We start from the raw sequence: 23,813 nt of genomic DNA, 5'->3' as shown, positions 1-23,813 counted from the left end.
CCATGTTTGATAAGGTCCTAGAAATGACCCTTTTATGAGGCATTTTGAGGAAAGGCTGGAGAAAGGCACAACACCAGCAGTTGCCTTTAGAAGAGAATATTTGTAGCTCAGAGTTGAGCTATGGGGCCCTTGAGTGCTCCCTGAGCTTGGTTGCTTCCTTGCAAACTTCTCATTACCAAACTAGGTAACATCATCAGTGCAACGACTGCATTTCTCCGCCATTTCAGTGCATTGAAAAAAAGAAATGTGTGTGCCAGTTGGACAAAGCAGAATTTCATTTGATGGTCCCTACATACTCATATCCTCATATTTCTCCATTTCTATTTCATGCACTGGACTCAGATAGCTTTGCTGAAGTCCCTGCAGCTCCCATCACACTGCTAGAAACCGAAGTTCAGCAGTATCTGAATGACCACAGATGGCATATCCCTCTCTAGAGTCTAGAGCAGTGTTTCTCAAACTTGGCGACTTTAAGTCCTGTGGACTTCAACTCCCAGAATCCCCCAGCCAGCATAGCTGGCTGGGGGATTCTGGGAGTTGAAGTCCGCAGGACTTAAAATCGCCAAGTTTGAGAAACACTGGTCTAGAGACTATCCTGCTGTTCTGAAGGACATTGTGTCACAAGGCATTATTTCAATAGCTACAGGTAACTGTCTCAGGTATTTTAGGGAGTTCAGATTGTTCCAAATATTGCTGTATTTTATTTTCCAGATTTTTCTCCTCATCATACAGTTCCTCATAGTACTCTTTGATTATAGTTTTTTTCCCTCCTCATTCTGATAATGAAGGGTACCTTCTCATCTATGAATCGATGTATCTTTTTTCAGTGTATAGGCCAACCATCTTCCTTCCTGATTAATTCGCATTTTCAGAGAAATTTTGTTTTCCACTTCTAACTTTTTGTGCCGATTCATCTTTTTCCAATAGATTCATTTTATGTTTTATTAAATCTGGTATCAAAGTTACAACAGCATTGAAAAAAAGTGACTTAGGACTGTTTTTTCACAATCATTGCAGCATCCCCATAGTCACGGGATCAAAATTCAGACGCTTGGCAATTGGTTCATATTTATGACAGCTGCGACCTTCCCGTCTTGTGATCATCTTTTGTGACCTCCTTACAAGGAAAGTCAAGGGGGAAATCAGATTCACTTAACAACCGTATCACCAATTTAACAACTACTGTAATTTATGAATCCCTTATGCCACAAGGCTTGAAATTTTGGGCTTGGCCAACCTAGAACTACGCCGCCTACAGTCTGACTTAAGCATAGTACACAAAATTGTCTGCTACAACATAATACCTGCCAATGACTACTTCAGCTTCAACCACAATAATACACGGGCAAACAACAGATAGAAACTCAAAGTAAACCGCTCCAAACTCGATTGCGGAAAATACGACTTCAGCAACAGTGGTCAATGCCTGGAATGCTCTACCCGACTCCGTTGTTACATCCTCAAACCCAGGGGTGAAATCCAACAGGTTCTGACAGGTTCTGGAGAACCGGTAGGGGAAATTTTGAGTAGTTCGGAGAACCAGCAAATGCCATCTCCGGCTGGCCCCAGAGGAGGGGGAGGGAATGGAGATTTTGCAGTATCCTTCCCCTGCCACGCCCATCAAGCCACACCACTCCCACCAAGCCACGCCCACAGAACCAGTGGTAAAACCCCCATAACTTTAACCTTAAACTGTCTTCCGTTGACTTCACCCCATTCCTAAGAGGTCCGTAAAGGGACCAGCGTGCCTAACTTCCCTGTTCTACTGTCCCCATTTATTCGTACCCATTTCTTGGGTTCATGTCCGTGTTTGTACTTATACTTGTTTTCCCGTACATGTTTGACAAACTAACTAACTAAATTGCAGTGTTTCACTTAAAAATCTGTGGTAGGGAGGAAGTGGACTTTGTATTTCCTGCTCATTCTTCCTTTTGTTACAAAGACGTCTGGACAACAGGGCGAAGGCTGATGGAACTGTGAGAAATCTTCTTTGTCTCTCTTTTTCTTTCAGCTTTTCCTTTGACCTTGGTCTGATTTTGACAAATAGCAACCAGGATGAAACTGTTCCTGCATTCTGTTAAAGTAGCTTCTTCAATCTGCTGGGAATAGAGTCTGGAGTTTAAGGTCATCAACAGATTGAGAAAAGCTACCTTATACATCGGTTCATATCTGACACCAAGGACATCTGAAACAGATTGCTTCCCTCCTTCCCACATGGTTTTTTTTAAAAAAAGAAATATTTCACATTCTCTGATAATTGAGATTGATTATTCTCTTCTCTTGCAGCCGCTCATCCGTGTCTAGTCTAATTCGAGGTTTTAATTAGAGCGACAGTGGGATCAGATAGACTTTAGTAAAGAAGTTGGATAAATGAAGTGGGAGATGTACAAAATGGTTAAGACATTAAGTATCCCCATCTATATAAATATACCGAAGAGCAATTGAGTAATCACATTAAGATTCAGCAAGGCTTTCTCTTGAATAAGGAGGCTTCTTTATAAATTACGGTATTCCAAAACCTGATGCAAACTCTTTTTTTTTTTAATAATATGGTAACTAGCTCATGCAGTCAACAGGAATCAAAAACTGACTCGAAGGCACACACACACACACACAAATAATGTATATTAATTTTGGATTCAGTATGAAGTATGAGCCATTCAAGATGTGTTCTACCAATGTCATTTAAACTGAAAGATAAACTATGGGATTTCCTTTCTCAGACAATAATTCAGATAATCCTCCAACTGTCTCGATGCCTGGACAGTGGAAGCTGTAGCCCAACGTGTTAGGAGGTGCCTGGGTTGAGGAAAGCTGTTAAACATCTTGCATTATGGATTATTTTCAGCTACTCTCCTTATCTATCTGCTTCATGACAGCTTAAATCAGCTTTTCTGGGCTTGGCGCCCCTATAGCCATTGGACTTACCTTGATGACATATTTATCATCATAGTTCAATGCAATTGGGAAGTCCTAAACTGGGGAATATGGATATAGCATGTTGATTCTTCACTGTTTCATTGGAATTCTTATATAATAATATAGATAGATAGATGATGATAGATAGATGGATGGATGGATGGATGGATATGTAGGTAGGTAGGTAGGTAGGTAGGTAGGTAGGTAGGTAGGTAGATAGATAGATAGATGATAGATAGATAGATAGATAGATAGATAGATAGATAGATGATAGATAGATAGACAGACAGATGATAGATAGATAGATAGATAGATAGATAGATAGATAGATAGATAGATGATAGATAGATAGATAGATAGATAGATAGATAGATAGATAGATAGATAGATGATAGATAGATAGACTGACTATATTGCCAAAAGTATTCGCTCACCTGCCTTTCCTTGCATAGGAACTTACTGTAGGTGACATCCCATTCCTAATCCATAGGGTTCAATATGACGTCGGTCCACCCTTGGCAGCTATAACAGCTTCAACTCTTCTGGGAAGGCTGTCCACAAGGTTCAGGAGTGTGTTGATGGGGATTTTTGACCATTCTTCCAGAAGTGCATTTGTGAGGTCACACACTGATGTTGGACGAGTTTACGTGGCCTACCACTTTGTGGCTGAGTTGCTGTCATTCCCAAACACTTCCACATTCTTATAATACAGCTGACAGTTGACAGTGGAATATTTAGGAGCGAAGAAATGTCACGACTGGATTTGTTGCACAGATGGCATCCTATCACAGTTCCACGCTGGAATTCACTGAGCTCCTAAGAGCGACCCATTCTTCCACAAATGTTTGTACAAACAGTCTGCATGCCTAGGGACTTGATTTGATACACCTGTGGCCATGGGAGTGATGGGAACACCTGATTCTGATTATTTGGATGGGTGAGCGAATACTTTTGGCAATATAGTGTATATAGATAGTAGATAAGTGATAGATGGATGGATGGATGGATGGATGGATGGTAGATAGATAGATAGATAGATAGATAGATAGATAGATAGATAGATCTGATAGTTCTCTGCATCTGAATTGAGAATGTTTTGATCCTAATAGTAAAGACCTTTCTTGCAAAGTAGAAAGGTTCAAAACGTACTAAAAATAGTATATCCCTTGTCCCATACAGGATCTGGCTTCACTGATCACCCTAATAATCCCTTTTGGTTGTAACCATGGTTGCGCACCAACCCTCCCCACACACACACAATGCCTTGGCTACTCCTAATCCCCAAACCCCTTGTCTTCTCTCCGTCTGATTCCAGCTGCGTCAGAACATCTGCCTGGCATTCTCCTTTGTCGGTGCTGGAGAATGTCTGCCCATTTAGCCTAACCGATGGGTACCACCACCAACCGTAGCAGCAGAAGGCAAGGATTCTGTACTTGCTCTCCATCCCTCCCTTCTTCTGGATCCCTTTAAGAGCACGCATATGATTGGCTGTAGCTATGCAGGGTTTTTCTCCCATTCTTTCTCTCTGTGTGTGTGTCTCTCTCTCTCTCTTTCTCTCTCCTTTTCCCCCCGCCTCCTTCTCCCCAGTTTTTCATCCTCTGTTACTGTGAGTTGTTTAGCTTTGCCACAGGAGCAGCATCAGCACCACGAATAATATGCTGGCAACAGCTGTTAGATTTGAAGTCGCGCATCCCTAGGTAGCTTTAAACAGCTGTCCTGGGAAGGAAGAGAACAGAGGAAGGGAGAAAGGCAGGGGAGGGAGGGGGAGGGAGAGAGAAAAGGAAACCTGATCCATAAACAAATAGAGAAGGATAGCTTTCATCCCCCTTTCTCCCCCTTGCCTTTCCAGCCCTTCAATCAAAGCAAGAATCGGTACCGGCGGCGTTCGCAGTCCGTGAAAATCCACCACCCAGTGAGCGGTGGTGGGGGGTTTTTTAGGGTTTTTTTTGGGAGGGGGCGGTCATGTCCAAGCAAGGAGCCAAGAACGTGAGGGATGGAGAGACAGATCTGTCCTGCGATGGACAAGCCGAGAGCCCCTTTGGATCAAGAGAAGACGAAAGCAAAGAGAAAGTAGACCACAGGCAAACCATTGTGTGGAGAAATGTCATCTTAATGGCCCTGCTTCACGGTGGAGCTGTGTATTCCCTTTTTCTCATTCCTAAAGCCCATCTGTATACTCTGATCTGGGGTAAGTTTCATTTTTGGTTTTTTTTTAAAAAAAGCATTTTCCTCCATGAAGGATGGTTGCCTTGTTTTCATGAAATTCATGCGATTTGGAAACAGATGTCTGTTTCTCGGGAAACTTCATTCATAATGGGATGCCTTAAGAAGGGAGGGAAGCATTACTGTAGAATTATTATTATTATTATTATTATTATTATTATTATTATTATTATTATTATTGTCGGTGTTGTTGTTGTTGTTTTGGCTTACTGGTACAAAAGGACTAGCTATTATTCCGTAGGTAAAAAACTTCCAGCTTTGTTCCAAAAATATCATTCCTTCTTTAGAAACATTTGAAGAAGAAAAAAAAAAATCAAACTCTTGCCGTTTATTCATCCAGATTAAATAAAACTAATCTGTGTCTGGTGCTTTTCTCTAACAGATTAAAATAGCTGGTTTTTACTCATCAACGGGCCTGATCACAGCATGAATCCTGATTAAATCTGGTAATTACTGGATTATTTAGACAAAAGAATAGCCCAAAGGTAACAAATCGGTAAGAAGTGACCTTGTAAACGCCCCCTTCGAGGCAGCTTGGATGGATTATATGCATCCAATCTGATAAAATAAATACCGTACAGCATCTTATAAAAAATATTTTGTATTATAAAGGAGGAGGAGATTTGTGAGAAAAGAGGCAATATTAGTAAGAAAGTATGGTAATAAAGAAACCTGTTTCCATATTTAAAACTCATGAGATGTGGTTCTCACCGATTTGTAAGAATTTTATTTTTTTAGAAGCTTGCTTTCAAGATTAGAATGGGTTTTTTTCCCCCCTTTAGCAGGTGGTTCTTACATGAAAGCTATTTTTTTTTAAAAAATCACCAGCTCTTGTCCAGTTTTTACTTTGTGATGCATAAGCATGTAACCATAGTGAAATCCTTATACATGTCTACTTAGTAGTCCCATTGAATTAAATGAATTTATTTCCAGGGAAATAATTATAGGGTAGCACCTTAGCGGCTTCCAGGACTGAGGAGAGCTAGTGAATAATTGCAACTCTCAATAGTTGTGCTTTATGCTTTGGAAGGAGCAAGCCATGGCAATATTAAATATTTTTCTATATATTTTCTGCAGCTGGGGTAAATGTTGTTCTTTCTGAATATTGTTCTTATGACGTTGCCAGCTCCTTTAATGATAGACAATACAGGGAGATAACTCAATCTGCTGCCGAGTACAATCTGCAGCCAAGACATTTGATTTAATTCAGTGTTAACCTTGCAAACCAAATTTCACACCAAGACGTGAAAAGTGATTTAAAAGGTGACACCTGGCTAAATTTAATCCTGTGCAAACTGTACAAAGAGAATATGTTTGTACATCGCAATTGTTTTTTTTTCCTTGCTGCTGATAACTAACATATCTAATTAGATATATTAAACCTAATAAATCTAGGTTTAGCTTGGTCTTATTTCCATCATGCTCTGCAGACTAATATAAACTCAACAAGGTTTCTACAAACAAAATTATAAAGATGGGACAGGGAATAAAGCATGAAATAATCAAGAACTGACAGACGAAACAAAACAAATGGAAATATGTACAAAATGGCCCAGATTCCCAGAATAGGACATTTTTCTAAAATAATCTGCAGGGAAGGCAGATCAGGATTCAGAACTTCCACATTTGATGAAATGCTTGACTCGGTCTCTCTCCATACCATTGTCAAAGAAAAGTCTATTTCCTTTTTGGGTGGATTGAAAACATGTTCCTCTTATAACCCCAGGGTATGTATCCCCATTGTGAACCAACTGGTGTGTTTTGTTCTCTGCTCCCTTCTCACAACTGTTTGCCAGTGTAAAAAAACACTTAAAGGCTTCTCATAAACATGAGAGCTGGGCACCATTACATTGGTGTTCACGCTAGTTGTGGAAATTTTTTTCTTTCCCCCTTTTCCACGGCTAAGACTGGACAAGTAGAAAAGAGGGAAGGCTATATCATGTTTTTGAATGTGTGAATTGGGTCTTACTCATCACTTCCGATGGTTTGGAGTCTATTTCTTCCTCCTTTAGTGAAGAAATGGTACTTCAGCTTTTATTGTAAGAGTAGGCTAGAGATGGGATCCATCCTACCGCTGAAATCCAGAGATTTGCAAGTCATAAAGAGCCTAAACCAGGGGTGTCAAACTCAAGGCCTGGGGGCCAGATCTGGCCCGTGGGGTGATTAGATCTGGCCCCCGGACCTGCTCTGAAAATGGTGAAGGACTGGCCCATGGGGCCTTTGCCAGTGAAAATGGAGCTCGGGAGGGCTACATGCAGACCGCCTGGGTCAATTTTTGCCGTGGCCGCCTGCTGCAACCCTCTGCCAACAAAAATGGAGCTCGGGGAGGCCACATGCGAGCCACCCGGGCTCCATTTTCAGCCGCGACAGCCTCCTGCAGCTCTCTGCCAGTGGAAACGGAAGCCAGGCGGGCCGTGCATCACCTCTCTGAGTTCCATTTTTTCTGGCAAAGGTCTGCAGGAGGCATCGTGACAAAAAATGGAGCCTTGATGAGTGATGTCGAGCTGGCCACGCCCACCTTGACTATGCCCCTGACCACACACACACACACATACACACACTGCCCCCCCCGAAATCAAACACAACCTTGATGGGGCCCTCAATGAAATTGACCGACCCAATAACAAAACCAGGATAAGTATTTTCCTTTCTACTGTCATGGTGGTGGTGGGATTTCTTTCCTTCTCTTATTAAAACAATTTATACTGAGCTTTTTATCGGTTGACGAGGAGGAGGTGTTATAAGATGCCAGGTTTAGCATATGGGAACATTCTGTAAGATACATTTATGTTGTCTATCGTTTTGTAAACTGCCAGAAGGTATCAGATGGAAAAACTGTTTTATAAAGACCCAAAGAAATAATGAATAGGTCTGTTGGGCCTATATTTTCCGAAAAGCTTTATTGCACTTTTCTTTTTTTTTTAAAAAAAGATTTTGATAGAGCAAGGATCATCCTTTCCCAGAAATTATCATCCTTTTCCAAAAACGATGAATGAATAATTTTTGGAAAACTATTTGCGAATGAATCTTGGTTGCGAATGAAACTTGGCTGCTCAAGAGTACGAGTCTGAATTTGGTTAATTTTATTTAATGAACCTCTGTTTTTTCCCCCCCTTGCAATAATAATAGTTTTCCTCCTGAGCAAACAACACATTTCTAATCTCCTATCCCATTCTCATAAGTAACTCTACATCCTTACCCTTTTTATTTGGATCTTCTTCTTTTTTTTGCCTGGGAGATAACACACTTGTCTTGGGAAATAATGATTAGCTAAAAAATCCAGAATTTGCTGGTGTGCAGGTGGAATAATGGAAGGAAATCAGTGGCATTTGGAAGCAGTAAATCTCTTTTTTCCCCACCTTGGATAAAAAAATGTGTTCTTATAGCAGTTGAGAGTTATCATTTGTAAGCTACCGTGGAATGTTTCTAGAGACTAAAAGGTGAACCACGTTGTTACTCTTCCCCCTGTTTTAATCTTGGCAAAAGATCCATCACCCTTTAATACTGATGTCTTCTTGGAAAAGTTCCCCAGACATTTTTTTAAAAAAAATGCAATTTCAGAAAGCTGGCTTTGTCAGTGAGATTTGATGACTGAAAAGTGTGCGCTTTGGAGGATATAGCCATAGTCCTTATACTTACCGTATTTTTCAGAGTATAAGACGCACCGGAGTATAAGACGCACCAAGATTTTGAAGAGGCAAACTAAAAAAATAAAAGGTTTTGCACTCTGCAGACCTCCCCAAAACTACCTCTATTTTTGTGAAAACCAGCCTGGTTTTCGTCAAAAAACGTGCATGCATCGCCTTTAGGAGGCTTATAGACTGCTCCTGAGGGCTGAGGGGGCAAAAACGAGCAAAAAACAGCCTGTTATTTGCTCATTTCTGCCCTCCCCAGCCCCCAGGAGCACTCTGGAAGCCTCTAAAGACTATGCATGGCCATATTGGTGAAGGGGGCAGGATTTCGGGAGGCAAAAAAACCCCCTGTATTCAGTGTATAAGATGCACCCAGATTTTCAGCCTCTTTTTTGAGGGAAAAATGTGCATCTTATACTCTGAAAAATACGGTATTTATCACTCTATAATGCTTTACAGCACTCTCTGGGTGGTTTTCCAATGTCAGCATATTGCCCCTAACAATCTGAGTCCTCATTTTACTGAGCTCAGAAAGATGGAAAGCGGAGTCATCCTCCAGCCAGTCACGATCGAACTCCTGGCAGTGGGCAGAGTTTGCCTGCAATACTGCTTTCTCACCACTGTGCCATCAGGACTCCTCCTGAAACCTTGCTGCATAAATGTGAGAATTAAATGGACATTGTTACAGGTGATGTCAGCATATTGCCCCTAACAATGGATCCTCATTTTACTGATCTTGGAAGGATGGAAGGCTGGGTCACCCTCCAGCCAGTCAGGATTGAACTCCTGGCAGTGGGCAGAGTTGGCCTGCAATACTGCACTCTAACCACTGTGCCATCAGGACTCCTCCTGAAACCTTGCTGCATAAATGTGAGACATATTAAATGGTTGTTGCTACAGGTGATGTGGCTGCTTAACATATTTGGAGAAGTGGGAATGGAGCAGAGAGATGAAGAAAGAGTTAAACGTCTGCTTCAGTGCCTTTTTGATTAAGTCAAGGGTCCACACAGAGCAAACAAAGAGTACAGTCACCATGTGCTTTACTGCTCAACTATATAACTTGGTTACAGGAAACAAGAAACTCTACTTAAAACCAAAGAGCATAGAGTATATACCATAGATCCAGACTTGTAAACACTGCCATCTACTGGCTAAATACTACTGACGTTATTGCATAAAAATACAATCCAATGATGAATTCCGACACTTACCCTTTGGCTCCATTAGTGGAAGTGAGAAGTATTGATCATGGCTGTCTATGACTTTGGTCTAGTGGTTAAGGCACCAGGCTGGAAATCAGGAGACCAAGAGATCTAGTCTCTCCTTAGGCACGAAGCCAGCTGGATGACTCTGGGACTGCCAGTCCCCCTCTCCCACTGTCCTACAAAAGAGACAAGGGCAGATAAATCACTTTTAAAAATGTTGCCAAGAAAACATCAGGGAGTTGTTTCTTTCAAGTTCTCAGGAGTCGAGACGGGTATTTATATGTACAGTTCCAAAAGCTGACATACATTCATTCTGTCTTGTATGAGGCAGTTTACCTGACCTATATTAATTTAAAGGAAGGATGGGGCAGCTGCGTGAGTGAATTAGACCTAACAGAAAACGTATTTTTTCCCAAAAGGCTAGAAATATTTTTATTCATTCGTTCTGGAAGTTCTCTAGTTCAGGCAATATATCTTGTTTGGAATTGCTTTAATTTGGGCTACTTTCCAAGAGGCTGAAGGACAATGACGGAGAGGAAAGAAGATCAAAGGTCATTGTAGAAAAGCAGATAAAGAAGTTGAGAGCTTGTGCATGAGAACAATAGCACATAAAACACGCAGGGTTTCTCTTCTTTTGGAATTTGCTTCACTGAGATGCAGAGAGGTGTGTTAAATTATGAAAGCCAAATATCAGAAGAAATCCATGCGCAGCCTTTCAAACTTTACTGAAAGGCATAAGCTTCCCGGACCTCCAGGTGGCCACAGGTGTCGTGTTGTTGTGAAACCATTGTCAACGTTGAATGAAAAGCCGTACCATTCCAAAAGAAGGAATTTGAGACACTCCAAACTCTTACTGAAAGACTTTGCTTGTATGCGTCGTGCGCATAAAAGCAGAATGTCAAATGTCAGCATGCAACAATAAAAGTAGATAAATCTGAGGAAACCATGGACAATTTCACTCTTAACCATTGTCTTGTTAGGTATAAAGCAGAGGGGAAATCCAGCAGGTTCTGACAGGTTCTGGAGAACCGGTAGCAGAAATTTTGAGTAGTTCAGAGAACCGGCAAATGCCACTTCTGGCTGGCCCCAGAGTGGGGTGGGAATGGAGATTTTGCAGTATCCTTCCCCTGGAGTGGGGAGGGAATGGAGATTTTGCAATATCCTTCCCCTGGAGTGGGGAGGGAATGGGGATTTTGGAATAACCTTCCCCTGGAGTGGGGAGGGAATGGAGATTTTGCAATATCCTTCCCCTGGAGTGGGGAGGGAATGGAGATTTTGCAGTATCCTTCCCCTGGAGTGGGGAGGGAATGGGGATTTTGCAATATCCTTCCCCTGGAGTGGGGAGGGAATGGGGATTTTGCAGTATCCTTCCCCTGGAGTGGGGAGGGAATGGGGATTTTGCAATATCCTTCCCCTGGAGTGGGGAGGGAATGGGGATTTTGCAGTATCCTTCCCCTGGAGTGGGGAGGGAATGGAGATTTTGCAGTATCCTTCCCCTGGAGTGGGGAGGGAATGGAGATTTTGCAGTATCCTTCCCCTGGAGTGGGGAGAAAATGGAGATTTTGCAATATCCTTCCCCTGGAGTGGGGAGGGAATGGAGATTTTGCAGTATCCTTCCCCTGGAGTGGGGAGGGAATGGAGATTTTGCAGTATCCTTCCCCTGGAGTGGGGAGGGAATGGAGATTTTGCAGTATCCTTCCCCTGGAGTGGGGAGAAAATGGAGATTTTGCAATATCCTTCCCCTGGAGTGGGGAGGGAATGGAGATTTTGCAGTATCCTTCCCCTGGAGTGGGGAGGGAATGGAGATATTGCAGTATCCTTCCCCTGGAGTGGGGAGGGAATGGAGATTTTGCAGTATCCTTCCCCTGGAGTGGGGAGGGAATGGAGATTTTGCAGTATCCTTCCCCTGGAGTGGGGAGGAAATGGAGATTTTGCAGTATCCTTCCCCTGGAGTGGGGAGGAAATGGAGATTTTGCAGTATCCTTCCGCTGGAGTGGGGAGGAAATGGAGATTTTGCAGTATCCTTCCGCTGGAGTGGGGAGGAAATGGAGATTTTGCAGTATCCTTTCCCTGGAGTGGGGAGGGAACGGAGATTTTGCAGTATCCTTCCCCTGGAGTGGGGAGGGAACGGAGATTTTGCAATATCCTTCCCCTGGAGTGGGGAGGGAACAGAGATTTTGCAGTATCCTTCCCCTGGAGCGGGTAGGGAATTGAGATTTTGCAGTATCCTTCCCCTGGAGCGGGGAGGAAATGGAGATTTTGCAATATCCTTCCCCTGGAGTGGGGAGGAAATGGAGATTTTGCAGTATCCTTCCCCTGGAGTGGGGAGGAAATGGAGATTTTGCAGTATCCTTCCACTGGAGTGGGGAGGAAATGGAGATTTTGCAGTATCCTTCCGCTGGAGTGGGGAGGAAATGGAGATTTTGCAGTATCCTTCCCCTGGAGTGGGGAGGGAACGGAGATTTTGCAGTATCCTTCCCCTGGAGCGGGTAGGGAATGGAGATTTTGCAGTATCCTTCCCCTGGAGTGGGGAGGAAATGGAGATTTTGCAATATCCTTCCCCTGGAGTGGGGAGGAAATGGAGATTTTGCAGTATCCTTCCCCTGGAGTGGGGAGGGAATGGAGATTTTGCAGTATCCTTCCCCTGGAGTGGGGAGGGAATGGAGATTTTGCAGTATCCTTCCCCTGGAGTGGGGAGGAAATGGAGCTTTTGTAGTATCCTTCCCCTGGAGTGGGGAGGAAATGGAGCTTTTGTAGTATCCTTCCCCTGGAGTGGGGAGGGAATGGATATTTTGCTGTATCCTTCCCCTGGAGTGGGGAGGAAATGGAGATTTTGCAGTATCCTTCCCCTGGAGTGGGGAGGGAATGGGGATTTTGCAATATCCTTCCCCTGGAGTGGGGAGGGAATGGAGATTTTACAGTATCCTTCCCCTGGAGTGGGGAGGGAATGGAGATTTTGCAGTATCCTTCCCCTGGAGTGGGGAGGAAATGGAGATTTTGCAATATCCTTCCCCTGGAGTGGGGAGGGAATGGGGATTTTGGAATAACCTTCCCCTGGAGTGGGGTGGGAATGGAGATTTTGCAGTATCCTTCCCCTGGAGTGGGGAGGGAATGGAGATTTTGCAGTATCCTTCCCCTGGAGTGGGGAGGGAATGGAGATTTTGCAGTATCCTTCCCCTGGAGTGGGGAGGAAATGGAGATTTTGCAATATCCTTCCCCTGGAGTGGGGAGGAAATGGAGATTTTGCAGTATCCTTCCCCTGGAGTGGGGAGGGAATGGAGATTTTGCAGTATCCTTCCCCTGGAGTGGGGAGGGAATGGAGATTTTGCAGTATCCTTTCCCTGGAGTGGGGAGGAAATGGAGATTTTGCAGTATCCTTCCCCTGGAGTGGGGAGGGAATGGAGATTTTGCAGTATCCTTCCCCTGGAGTGGGGAGGAAATGGAGATTTTGCAGTATCCTTCCCCTGGAGTGGGGAGGGAATGGAGATTTTGCAGTATCCTTCCCCTGAAGTGGGGAGGAAATGGAGATTTTGCAGTATCCTTCCCCTGGAGTGGGGAGGAAATGGAGATTTTGCAGTATCCTTCCCCTGGAGTGGGGAGGGAATGGAGATTTTGCAGTATCCTTCCCCTGGAGTGGGGAGGGAATGGAGATTTTGCAGTATCCTTCCCCTGGAGTGGGGAGGAAATGGAGATTTTGCAGTATCCTTCCCCTGGAGTGGGGAGGGAATGGAGATTTTGCAGTATCCTTCCCCTGGAGTGGGGAGGAAATGGAGATTTTGCAGTATCCTTCTGCTGGAGTGGGAAGGCAATGGAGCTTTTGTGGTATCCTTCCCCTGGAGTGGTGAGGTAATGGGGATTTTGCAGTATCCTTCCCCTGGAGTGGGGAGGGAATGGAGATTTTGCAGTATCCTTCCCCTGGAGTGGGGAGGAAATGGAGATTTTGCAGTATCCTTCTGCTGGAGTGGGAAGGCAATGGAGCTTTTGTGGTATCCTTCCCCTGGAGTGGGGAGGAAATGGAGATTTTGCAGTATCCTTCCCCTGGAGTGGGGAGGGAATGGAGATTTTGCAGTATCCTTCCCCTGGTGTGGTGAGGTAATGGGGATTTTGCAGTATCCTTCCCCTGGAGTGGGGTGGGAATGGAGATTTTGCAGTATCCTTCCCCTGGAGTGGGGAGGGAATGGAGATTTTGCAATATCCTTCCCCTGGAGTGGGGAGGGAATGGGGCTTTTGGAATATCCTTCCCCTGGAGTGGGGAGGGAATGGAGATTTTGCAATATCCTTCCCCTGGAGTGGGGAGGGAATGGAGATTTTGCAATATCCTTCCCCTGGAGTGGGGAGGGAATGGAGATTTTGCAGTATCCTTCCCCTGGAGTGGGGAGGGAATGGGGATTTTGCAATATCCTTCCCCTGGAGTGGGGAGGGAATGGGGATTTTGCAATATCCTTCCCCTGGAGTGGGGAGGGAATGGGGATTTTGCAGTATCCTTCCCCTGGAGTGGGGAGGAAATGGAGATTTTGCAGTATCCTTCTGCTGGAGTGGGAAGGCAATGGAGCTTTTGTGGTATCCTTCCCCTGGAGTGGTGAGGTAATGGGGATTTTGCAGTATCCTTCCCCTGGAGTGGGGAGGGAATGGAGATTTTGCAGTATCCTTCCCCTGGAGTGGGGAGGAAATGGAGATTTTGCAGTATCCTTCTGCTGGAGTGGGAAGGCAATGGAGCTTTTGTGGTATCCTTCCCCTGGAGTGGGGAGGAAATGGAGATTTTGCAGTATCCTTCCCCTGGAGTGGGGAGGGAATGGAGATTTTGCAGTATCCTTCCCCTGGTGTGGTGAGGTAATGGGGATTTTGCAGTATCCTTCCCCTGGAGTGGGGTGGGAATGGAGATTTTGCAGTATCCTTCCCCTGGAGTGGGGAGGGAATGGAGATTTTGCAATATCCTTCCCCTGGAGTGGGGAGGGAATGGGGCTTTTGGAATATCCTTCCCCTGGAGTGGGGAGGGAATGGAGATTTTGCAATATCCTTCCCCTGGAGTGGGGAGGGAATGGAGATTTTGCAATATCCTTCCCCTGGAGTGGGGAGGGAATGGAGATTTTGCAGTATCCTTCCCCTGGAGTGGGGAGGGAATGGGGATTTTGCAATATCCTTCCCCTGGAGTGGGGAGGGAATGGGGATTTTGCAATATCCTTCCCCTGGAGTGGGGAGGGAATGGGGATTTTGCAGTATCCTTCCCCTGGAGTGGGGAGGGAATGGAGATTTTGCAGTATCCTTCCCCTGGAGTGGGGAGGGAATGGAGATTTTGCAGTATCCTTCCCCTGGAGTGGGGAGAAAATGGAGATTTTGCAATATCCTTCCCCTGGAGTGGGGAGGGAATGGAGATTTTGCAGTATCCTTCCCCTGGAGTGGGGAGGGAATGGAGATTTTGCAGTATCCTTCCCCTGGAGTGGGGAGGGAATGGAGATTTTGCAGTATCCTTCCCCTGGAGTGGGGAGAAAATGGAGATTTTGCAATATCCTTCCCCTGGAGTGGGGAGGGAATGGAGATTTTGCAGTATCCTTCCCCTGGAGTGGGGAGGGAATGGAGATATTGCAGTATCCTTCCCCTGGAGTGGGGAGGGAATGGAGATTTTGCAGTATCCTTCCCCTGGAGTGGGGAGGGAATGGAGATTTTGCAGTATCCTTCCCCTGGAGTGGGGAGGAAATGGAGATTTTGCAGTATCCTTCCCCTGGAGTGGGGAGGAAATGGAGATTTTGCAGTATCCTTCCGCTGGAGTGGGGAGGAAATGGAGATTTTGCAGTATCCTTCCGCTGGAGTGGGGAGGAAATGGAGATTTTGCAGTATCCTTCCCCTGGAGTGGGGAGGGAACGGAGATTTTGCAGTATCCTTCCCCTGGAGTGGGGAGGGAACGGAGATTTTGCAATATCCTTCCCCTGGAGTGGGGAGGGAACGGAGATTTTGCAGTATCCTTCCCCTGGAGCGGGTAGGGAATTGAGATTTTGCAGTATCCTTCCCCTGGAGCGGGGAGGAAATGGAGATTTTGCAATATCCTTCCCCTGGAGTGGGGAGGAAATGGAGATTTTGCAGTATCCTTCCCCTGGAGTGGGGAGGAAATGGAGATTTTGCAGTATCCTTCCACTGGAGTGGGGAGGAAATGGAGATTTTGCAGTATCCTTCCGCTGGAGTGGGGAGGAAATGGAGATTTTGCAGTATCCTTCCCCTGGAGTGGGGAGGGAACGGAGATTTTGCAGTATCCTTCCCCTGGAGCGGGTAGGGAATGGAGATTTTGCAGTATCCTTCCCCTGGAGTGGGGAGGAAATGGAGATTTTGCAATATCCTTCCCCTGGAGTGGGGAGGAAATGGAGATTTTGCAGTATCCTTCCCCTGGAGTGGGGAGGGAATGGAGATTTTGCAGTATCCTTCCCCTGGAGTGGGGAGGGAATGGAGATTTTGCAGTATCCTTCCCCTGGAGTGGGGAGGAAATGGAGCTTTTGTAGTATCCTTCCCCTGGAGTGGGGAGGAAATGGAGCTTTTGTAGTATCCTTCCCCTGGAGTGGGGAGGGAATGGATATTTTGCTGTATCCTTCCCCTGGAGTGGGGAGGAAATGGAGATTTTGCAGTATCCTTCCCCTGGAGTGGGGAGGGAATGGGGATTTTGCAATATCCTTCCCCTGGAGTGGGGAGGGAATGGAGATTTTACAGTATCCTTCCCCTGGAGTGGGGAGGGAATGGAGATTTTGCAGTATCCTTCCCCTGGAGTGGGGAGGAAATGGAGATTTTGCAATATCCTTCCCCTGGAGTGGGGAGGGAATGGGGATTTTGGAATAACCTTCCCCTGGAGTGGGGAGGAAATGGAGATTTTGCAATATCCTTCCCCTGGAGTGGGGAGGAAATGGAGATTTTGCAGTATCCTTCCCCTGGAGTGGGGAGGGAATGGAGATTTTGCAGTATCCTTCCCCTGGAGTGGGGAGGGAATGGAGATTTTGCAGTATCCTTTCCCTGGAGTGGGGAGGAAATGGAGATTTTGCAGTATCCTTCCCCTGGAGTGGGGAGGGAATGGAGATTTTGCAGTATCCTTCCCCTGGAGTGGGGAGGAAATGGAGATTTTGCAGTATCCTTCCCCTGGAGTGGGGAGGGAATGGAGATTTTGCAGTATCCTTCCCCTGAAGTGGGGAGGAAATGGAGATTTTGCAGTATCCTTCCCCTGGAGTGGGGAGGAAATGGAGATTTTGCAGTATCCTTCCCCTGGAGTGGGGAGGGAATGGAGATTTTGCAGTATCCTTCCCCTGGAGTGGGGAGGGAATGGAGATTTTGCAGTATCCTTCCCCTGGAGTGGGGAGGAAATGGAGATTTTGCAGTATCCTTCCCCTGGAGTGGGGAGGGAATGGAGATTTTGCAGTATCCTTCCCCTGGAGTGGGGAGGAAATGGAGATTTTGCAGTATCCTTCTGCTGGAGTGGGAAGGCAATGGAGCTTTTGTGGTATCCTTCCCCTGGAGTGGTGAGGTAATGGGGATTTTGCAGTATCCTTCCCCTGGAGTGGGGAGGGAATGGAGATTTTGCAGTATCCTTCCCCTGGAGTGGGGAGGAAATGGAGATTTTGCAGTATCCTTCTGCTGGAGTGGGAAGGCAATGGAGCTTTTGTGGTATCCTTCCCCTGGAGTGGGGAGGAAATGGAGATTTTGCAGTATCCTTCCCCTGGAGTGGGGAGGGAATGGAGATTTTGCAGTATCCTTCCCCTGGTGTGGTGAGGTAATGGGGATTTTGCAGTATCCTTCCCCTGGAGTGGGGTGGGAATGGAGATTTTGCAGTATCCTTCCCCTGGAGTGGGGAGGGAATGGAGATTTTGCAATATCCTTCCCCTGGAGTGGGGAGGGAATGGGGCTTTTGGAATATCCTTCCCCTGGAGTGGGGAGGGAATGGAGATTTTGCAATATCCTTCCCCTGGAGTGGGGAGGGAATGGAGATTTTGCAATATCCTTCCCCTGGAGTGGGGAGGGAATGGAGATTTTGCAGTATCCTTCCCCTGGAGTGGGGAGGGAATGGGGATTTTGCAATATCCTTCCCCTGGAGTGGGGAGGGAATGGGGATTTTGCAGTATCCTTCCCCTGGAGTGGGGTGGGAATGGAGATTTTGCAGTATCCTTCCCCTGGAGTGGGGAGGGAATGGGGATTTTGCAATATCCTTCCCCTGGAGTGGGGAGGGAATGGGGATTTTGCAGTATCCTTCCCCTGGAGTGGGGAGGGAATGGAGATTTTGCAGTATCCTTCCCCTGGAGTGGGGAGAAAATGGAGATTTTGCAGTATCCTTCCCCTGGAGTGGGGAGGGAATGGAGATTTTGCAGTATCCTTCCCCTGGAGTGGGGAGGGAATGGAGATATTGCAGTATCCTTCCCCTGGAGTGGGGAGGGAATGGAGATTTTGCAGTATCCTTCCCCTGGAGTGGGGAGGGAATGGAGATTTTGCAGTATCCTTCCCCTGGAGTGGGGAGGAAATGGAGATTTTGCAGTATCCTTCCCCTGGAGTGGGGAGGAAATGGAGATTTTGCAGTATCCTTCCACTGGAGTGGGGAGGAAATGGAGATTTTGCAGTATCCTTCCGCTGGAGTGGGGAGGAAATGGAGATTTTGCAGTATCCTTCCCCTGGAGTGGGGAGGGAATGGAGATTTTGCAGTATCCTTCCCCTGGAGTGGGGAGGGAACGGAGATTTTGCAATATCCTTCCCCTGGAGTGGGGAGGGAACGGAGATTTTGCAGTATCCTTCCCCTGGAGAGGGGAGGGAATGGAGATTTTGCAGTATCCTTCCCCTGGAGCGGGTAGGGAATGGAGATTTTGCAGTATCCTTCCCCTGGAGTGGGGAGGAAATGGAGATTTTGCAGTATCCTTCCCCTGGAGCGGGTAGGGAATGGAGATTTTGCAGTATCCTTCCCCTGGAGTGGGGAGGAAATGGAGATTTTGCAGTATCCTTCCCCTGGAGTGGGGAGGGAATGGAGATTTTGCAGTATCCTTCCCCTGGAGTGGGGAGGGAATGGAGATTTTGCAGTATCCTTCCCCTGGAGTGGGGAGGGAATGGAGATTTTGCAGTATCCTTCCCCTGGAGTGGGGAGGAAATGGAGATTTTGCAGTATCCTTCTGCTGGAGTGGGAAGGCAATGGAGCTTTTGTGGTATCCTTCCCCTGGAGTGGGGAGGAAATGGAGATTTTGCAGTATCCTTCCCCTGGAGTGGGGAGGGAATGGAGATTTTGCAGTATCCTTCCCCTGGTGTGGTGAGGTAATGGGGATTTTGCAGTATCCTTCCCCTGGAGTGGGGTGGGAATGGAGATTTTGCAGTATCCTTCCCCTGGAGTGGGGAGGGAATGGAGATTTTGCAATATCCTTCCCCTGGAGTGGGGAGGGAATGGGGCTTTTGGAATATCCTTCCCCTGGAGTGGGGAGGGAATGGAGATTTTGCAATATCCTTCCCCTGGAGTGGGGAGGGAATGGAGATTTTGCAATATCCTTCCCCTGGAGTGGGGAGGGAATGGAGATTTTGCAGTATCCTTCCCCTGGAGTGGGGAGGGAATGGGGATTTTGCAATATCCTTCCCCTGGAGTGGGGAGGGAATGGGGATTTTGCAGTATCCTTCCCCTGGAGTGGGGTGGGAATGGAGATTTTGCAGTATCCTTCCCCTGGAGTGGGGAGGGAATGGGGATTTTGCAATATCCTTCCCCTGGAGTGGGGAGGGAATGGGGATTTTGCAGTATCCTTCCCCTGGAGTGGGGAGGGAATGGAGATTTTGCAGTATCCTTCCCCTGGAGTGGGGAGAAAATGGAGATTTTGCAGTATCCTTCCCCTGGAGTGGGGAGGGAATGGAGATTTTGCAGTATCCTTCCCCTGGAGTGGGGAGGAAATGGAGATTTTGCAGTATCCTTCCCCTGGAGTGGGGAGGAAATGGAGATTTTGCAGTATCCTTCCACTGGAGTGGGGAGGAAATGGAGATTTTGCAGTATCCTTCCGCTGGAGTGGGGAGGAAATGGAGATTTTGCAGTATCCTTCCCCTGGAGTGGGGAGGGAACGGAGATTTTGCAGTATCCTTCCCCTGGAGTGGGGAGGGAACGGAGATTTTGCAATATCCTTCCCCTGGAGTGGGGAGGGAACGGAGATTTTGCAGTATCCTTCCCCTGGAGAGGGGAGGGAATGGAGATTTTGCAGTATCCTTCCCCTGGAGCGGGTAGGGAATGGAGATTTTGCAGTATCCTTCCCCTGGAGTGGGGAGGAAATGGAGATTTTGCAGTATCCTTCCCCTGGAGCGGGTAGGGAATGGAGATTTTGCAGTATCCTTCCCCTGGAGTGGGGAGGAAATGGAGATTTTGCAGTATCCTTCCCCTGGAGTGGGGAGGGAATGGAGATTTTGCAGTATCCTTCCCCTGGAGTGGGGAGGGAATGGAGATTTTGCAGTATCCTTCCCCTGGAGTGGGGAGGAAATGGAGCTTTTGTAGTATCCTTCCCCTGGAGTGGGGAGGAAATGGAGCTTTTGTAGTATCCTTCCCCTGGAGTGGGGAGGGAATGGATATTTTGCTGTATCCTTCCCCTGGAGTGGGGAGGGAATGGAGATTTTACAGTATCCTTCCCCTGGAGTGGGGAGTGAATGGAGATTTTGCAGTATCCTTCCCCTGGAGTGGGGTGGGAATGGAGATTTTGCGGTATCCTTCCCCTGGAGTGGGGAGGGAATGGGGATTTTGCAATATCCTTCCCCTGGAGTGGGGAGGGAATGGAGATTTTGCAGTATCCTTCCCCTGGAGTGGGGAGGGAATGGAGATTTTACAGTATCCTTCCCCTGGAGTGGGGAGGGAATGGAGATTTTGCAGTATCCTTCCCCTGGAGTGGGGAGGAAATGGAGATTTTGCAGTATCCTTCCCCTGGAGTGGGGAGGGAATGGAGATTTTGCAGTATCCTTCCCCTGGAGTGGGGAGGGAATGGAGATTTTGCAGTATCCTTTCCCTGGAGTGGGGAGGAAATGGAGATTTTGCAGTATCCTTCCCCTGGAGTGGGGAGGGAATGGAGATTTTGCAGTATCCTTCCCCTGGAGTGGGGAGGAAATGGAGATTTTGCAGTATCCTTCCCCTGGAGTGGGGAGGGAATGGAGATTTTGCAGTATCCTTCCCCTGGAGTGGGGAGGAAATGGAGATTTTGCAGTATCCTTCTGCTGGCGTGGGAAGGCAATGGAGCTTTTGTGGTATCCTTCCCCTGGAGTGGGGAGGGAATGGAGATTTTGCAGTATCCTTCCCCTGGAGTGGTGAGGTAATGGGGATTTTGCAGTAACCTTCCCCTGGAGTGGGGAGGGAGTGGCAATTTTGCAGTATCCTTCCCCTGCCACACCCACCAAGCCACGCCCACAGAACCGGTAGTAAAAAAGTTTGAATTTCACCACTGGTATAAAGGCATAAAAACTATTTATTTACTTACTTATTTATTTGTTCATTCATTCACTCAACCAACCATTCTGGTCTGTTACAGTTAGATGTTCAGACCAGATTTGGCATTATTGCCCTACCGAGTCCTTCCCAAGCAGACCTGAGATAGGCAGATAGACGGATGTTTGATAGTGTTAGAGAGGTATCATCGTAGGGCGTAAGCTGTTCTGAGTAAAGTTTGCCTTTTGCAATTGACTGATGGTGATTTCGTCAATTCCAATGGTCTTCAAGGGGTGCTTCAGTTGTTTTGGGATTGCACCTAATGTTCCCGTTGTTACTGGTAGTACCTTGGTCTTCTTTTGCCACAATCCTTCTATTTCTACTTGCTGGGTGTTTTTCTCCGGTTCTTTCTCCTCTTCTGCTCTGTCCAGGTACTGCCAGCTCCACTGTCCAGATGTTTTGGTCTTTCTTATTGATAATTGTTGAGTCTGGGATGCTATGGCGCAGGTCTTTTTGAAGCCTAAAGTCCCAGAGCCCTTTAGTTTCTTCATTTTCTATTACTTTCCCTATTTTACTCTATGCTGCCCATCTCCCCTACAAGATGGTTCTGAGCCTAATTGCTAACAAGACAAGATATTTTTTCTCCTTCTGCTTATGAAAAAAAACTAATGATGTATTAATGCCGTACTCAAAGAGTCTCATATATGTGTGTAAGTGATGTTTAAGTCCTGGTTTACTGAAGTCCTGGTTTACTGAATAAATTACAGCTAGGAATCATACACACAGCCATAAACTATGATTTGCAAACCTGTATGATTGGATGCATTGAGTCTATTAAATCTCAAAACAACAACAACAACAACAACAACAACAACCAAGCCACATTTTGACTTAGCACAGTAGTAGCCTTTCCCAGTTTTACATCTTTCAAACCTATTGACCTTAATTCCCAATATTTTCAACTGATGTGTCCAGAGATTATTCTACTTGGCATTCCTAGGAGTTAACATCTGGAGGATACTAGGTTAAGGAAAGCTGGCTTATTAAACTACGGCTCACATAACCATATTGTGTGAACTCTGCTGGTGTTTGGTGAGCTTGGTTGTTTTCTTGCAAACATCTAATTACCCTACTAGGTAACAACGTCAATGCTTCAGTGCTTATCACTGAATGTGTTACCTAATTGGGCCATGAAACATCTGCAGGAAAACTCCCAAGTTCAGAGAGCATCAAGGACCCTACCTTTTACTCTCCACTTCTCTTCATTTCTCTTCTCTCTGTATACCAATGACTGCATCTCAAACAATCCGTCTGTTAAACTACTGAAGTTTGCAGATGATACAACGGTGATTGGTCTCATTCGAGACAACGATGAAACCGCATTCAGATGGGAGGTTGAACAACTAGCCTCGTGGTGTGACCGGAACAATCTGAAACTGAACACACTCAAAACCATAGAAATGGTGGTAGACTTTAGGAGAAACCCTCCCATGCTACCACCTCTTACAATACTAGACAACACAGTATCAACAGTCGAGACCTTCAGGTTTCTAGGTTCTATTATATCTCAAGACCTAAAATGGACACCTAACATCAAAAACGTCATCAAAAAAGCACAATGAAGAATGTTTGTTTCTGCACCGACTCAGGAAGCTCAAACTGCCCAAGGAGCGGCTGATTCTGTTCTACAGAGGAATCATTGAGTCTGTCATCGGCACCTCTATAACTTTCTGGTTCGGCTCTGCAACCCAACAAGACAGACACGGACTTCAGAGGATAATCAGAACTGCAGAAAAAACAATTGCTGCCTACCTGCCTTCCATTGAGGGACCTGTATACTGCACAAGTCAGAAAGAAGGCCGTGAAAATATTTACAGACCCCTCACATCCTGGACATAAATTGTTTCAGCTCCTACCCTCAAAACAATGCTATAGAGCAGTGGTTCTCAACCTTCCCAATGCCGCGACCCTTTAATACAGTTCCTCATGTTGTGGTGACCCCCAACCATAAAATTGGTCTCTTGGTTCCTAAATATGTGTCTTCTGATGGCCTTAGGCGACTCCTGTGAAAGGGTCGTTCGACCCCCAAAGGGGTCCCGACCCACAGGTTGAGAACCACTGCTATAGAGCATTGCACACCAAGACAACTAGACACAAGGACAGTTTTTCCCCGGATGGCATCACTCTGCTAAACAAATAATTCCCTCACCACTGTCAAACCATTCACCAAGTCTGCATTACTATTACTATTAATCTTCTCATCGTTCATGTCACCCATCTCCTCTCACTTATGACTGTATGACTGTAACTTTGCTGCTTGCATCCTTACAATTTATATTGATATTGATTGTCTCCTGATTGCTTATTTGTATCCTATGACTATCATTAGGTGCTGTACCTTAAGATTCTTGATGAATGTGTCTTGTCTTTTTATGTACACTGAGAGCATATGCA

The 23,813-nt window shown here is 46.1% G+C and overlaps 1 protein-coding gene across 1 annotated transcript in view; it reads left to right on the top strand.

Moving 5' to 3' along the window:
- Nucleotides 1–4,881: 4,881 nt before the first annotated feature.
- The window catches only part of SCD5 (stearoyl-CoA desaturase 5), a gene marked incomplete at its 5' end in the record, with an annotated part of 48,556 nt that continues 29,624 nt past the window's right edge, over nt 4,882–23,813 (top strand). Inside the window, one exon of the mRNA XM_081959230.1 lies at nt 4,882–5,107. Within this exon, the coding sequence (XP_081815356.1) occupies nt 4,882–5,107 (226 nt within the window). The remainder of the gene's footprint in view (nt 5,108–23,813) is intronic.

This window comes from Natrix helvetica, assembly GCF_964273705.1.
Source record: "Natrix helvetica genome assembly, chromosome: 7".
NCBI classification, from domain to species: domain Eukaryota; kingdom Metazoa; phylum Chordata; class Lepidosauria; order Squamata; family Natricidae; genus Natrix; species Natrix helvetica.
Note: the sequence above shows the minus strand (reverse complement) of the source record. Positions and strands in the feature narration are given on the sequence as shown.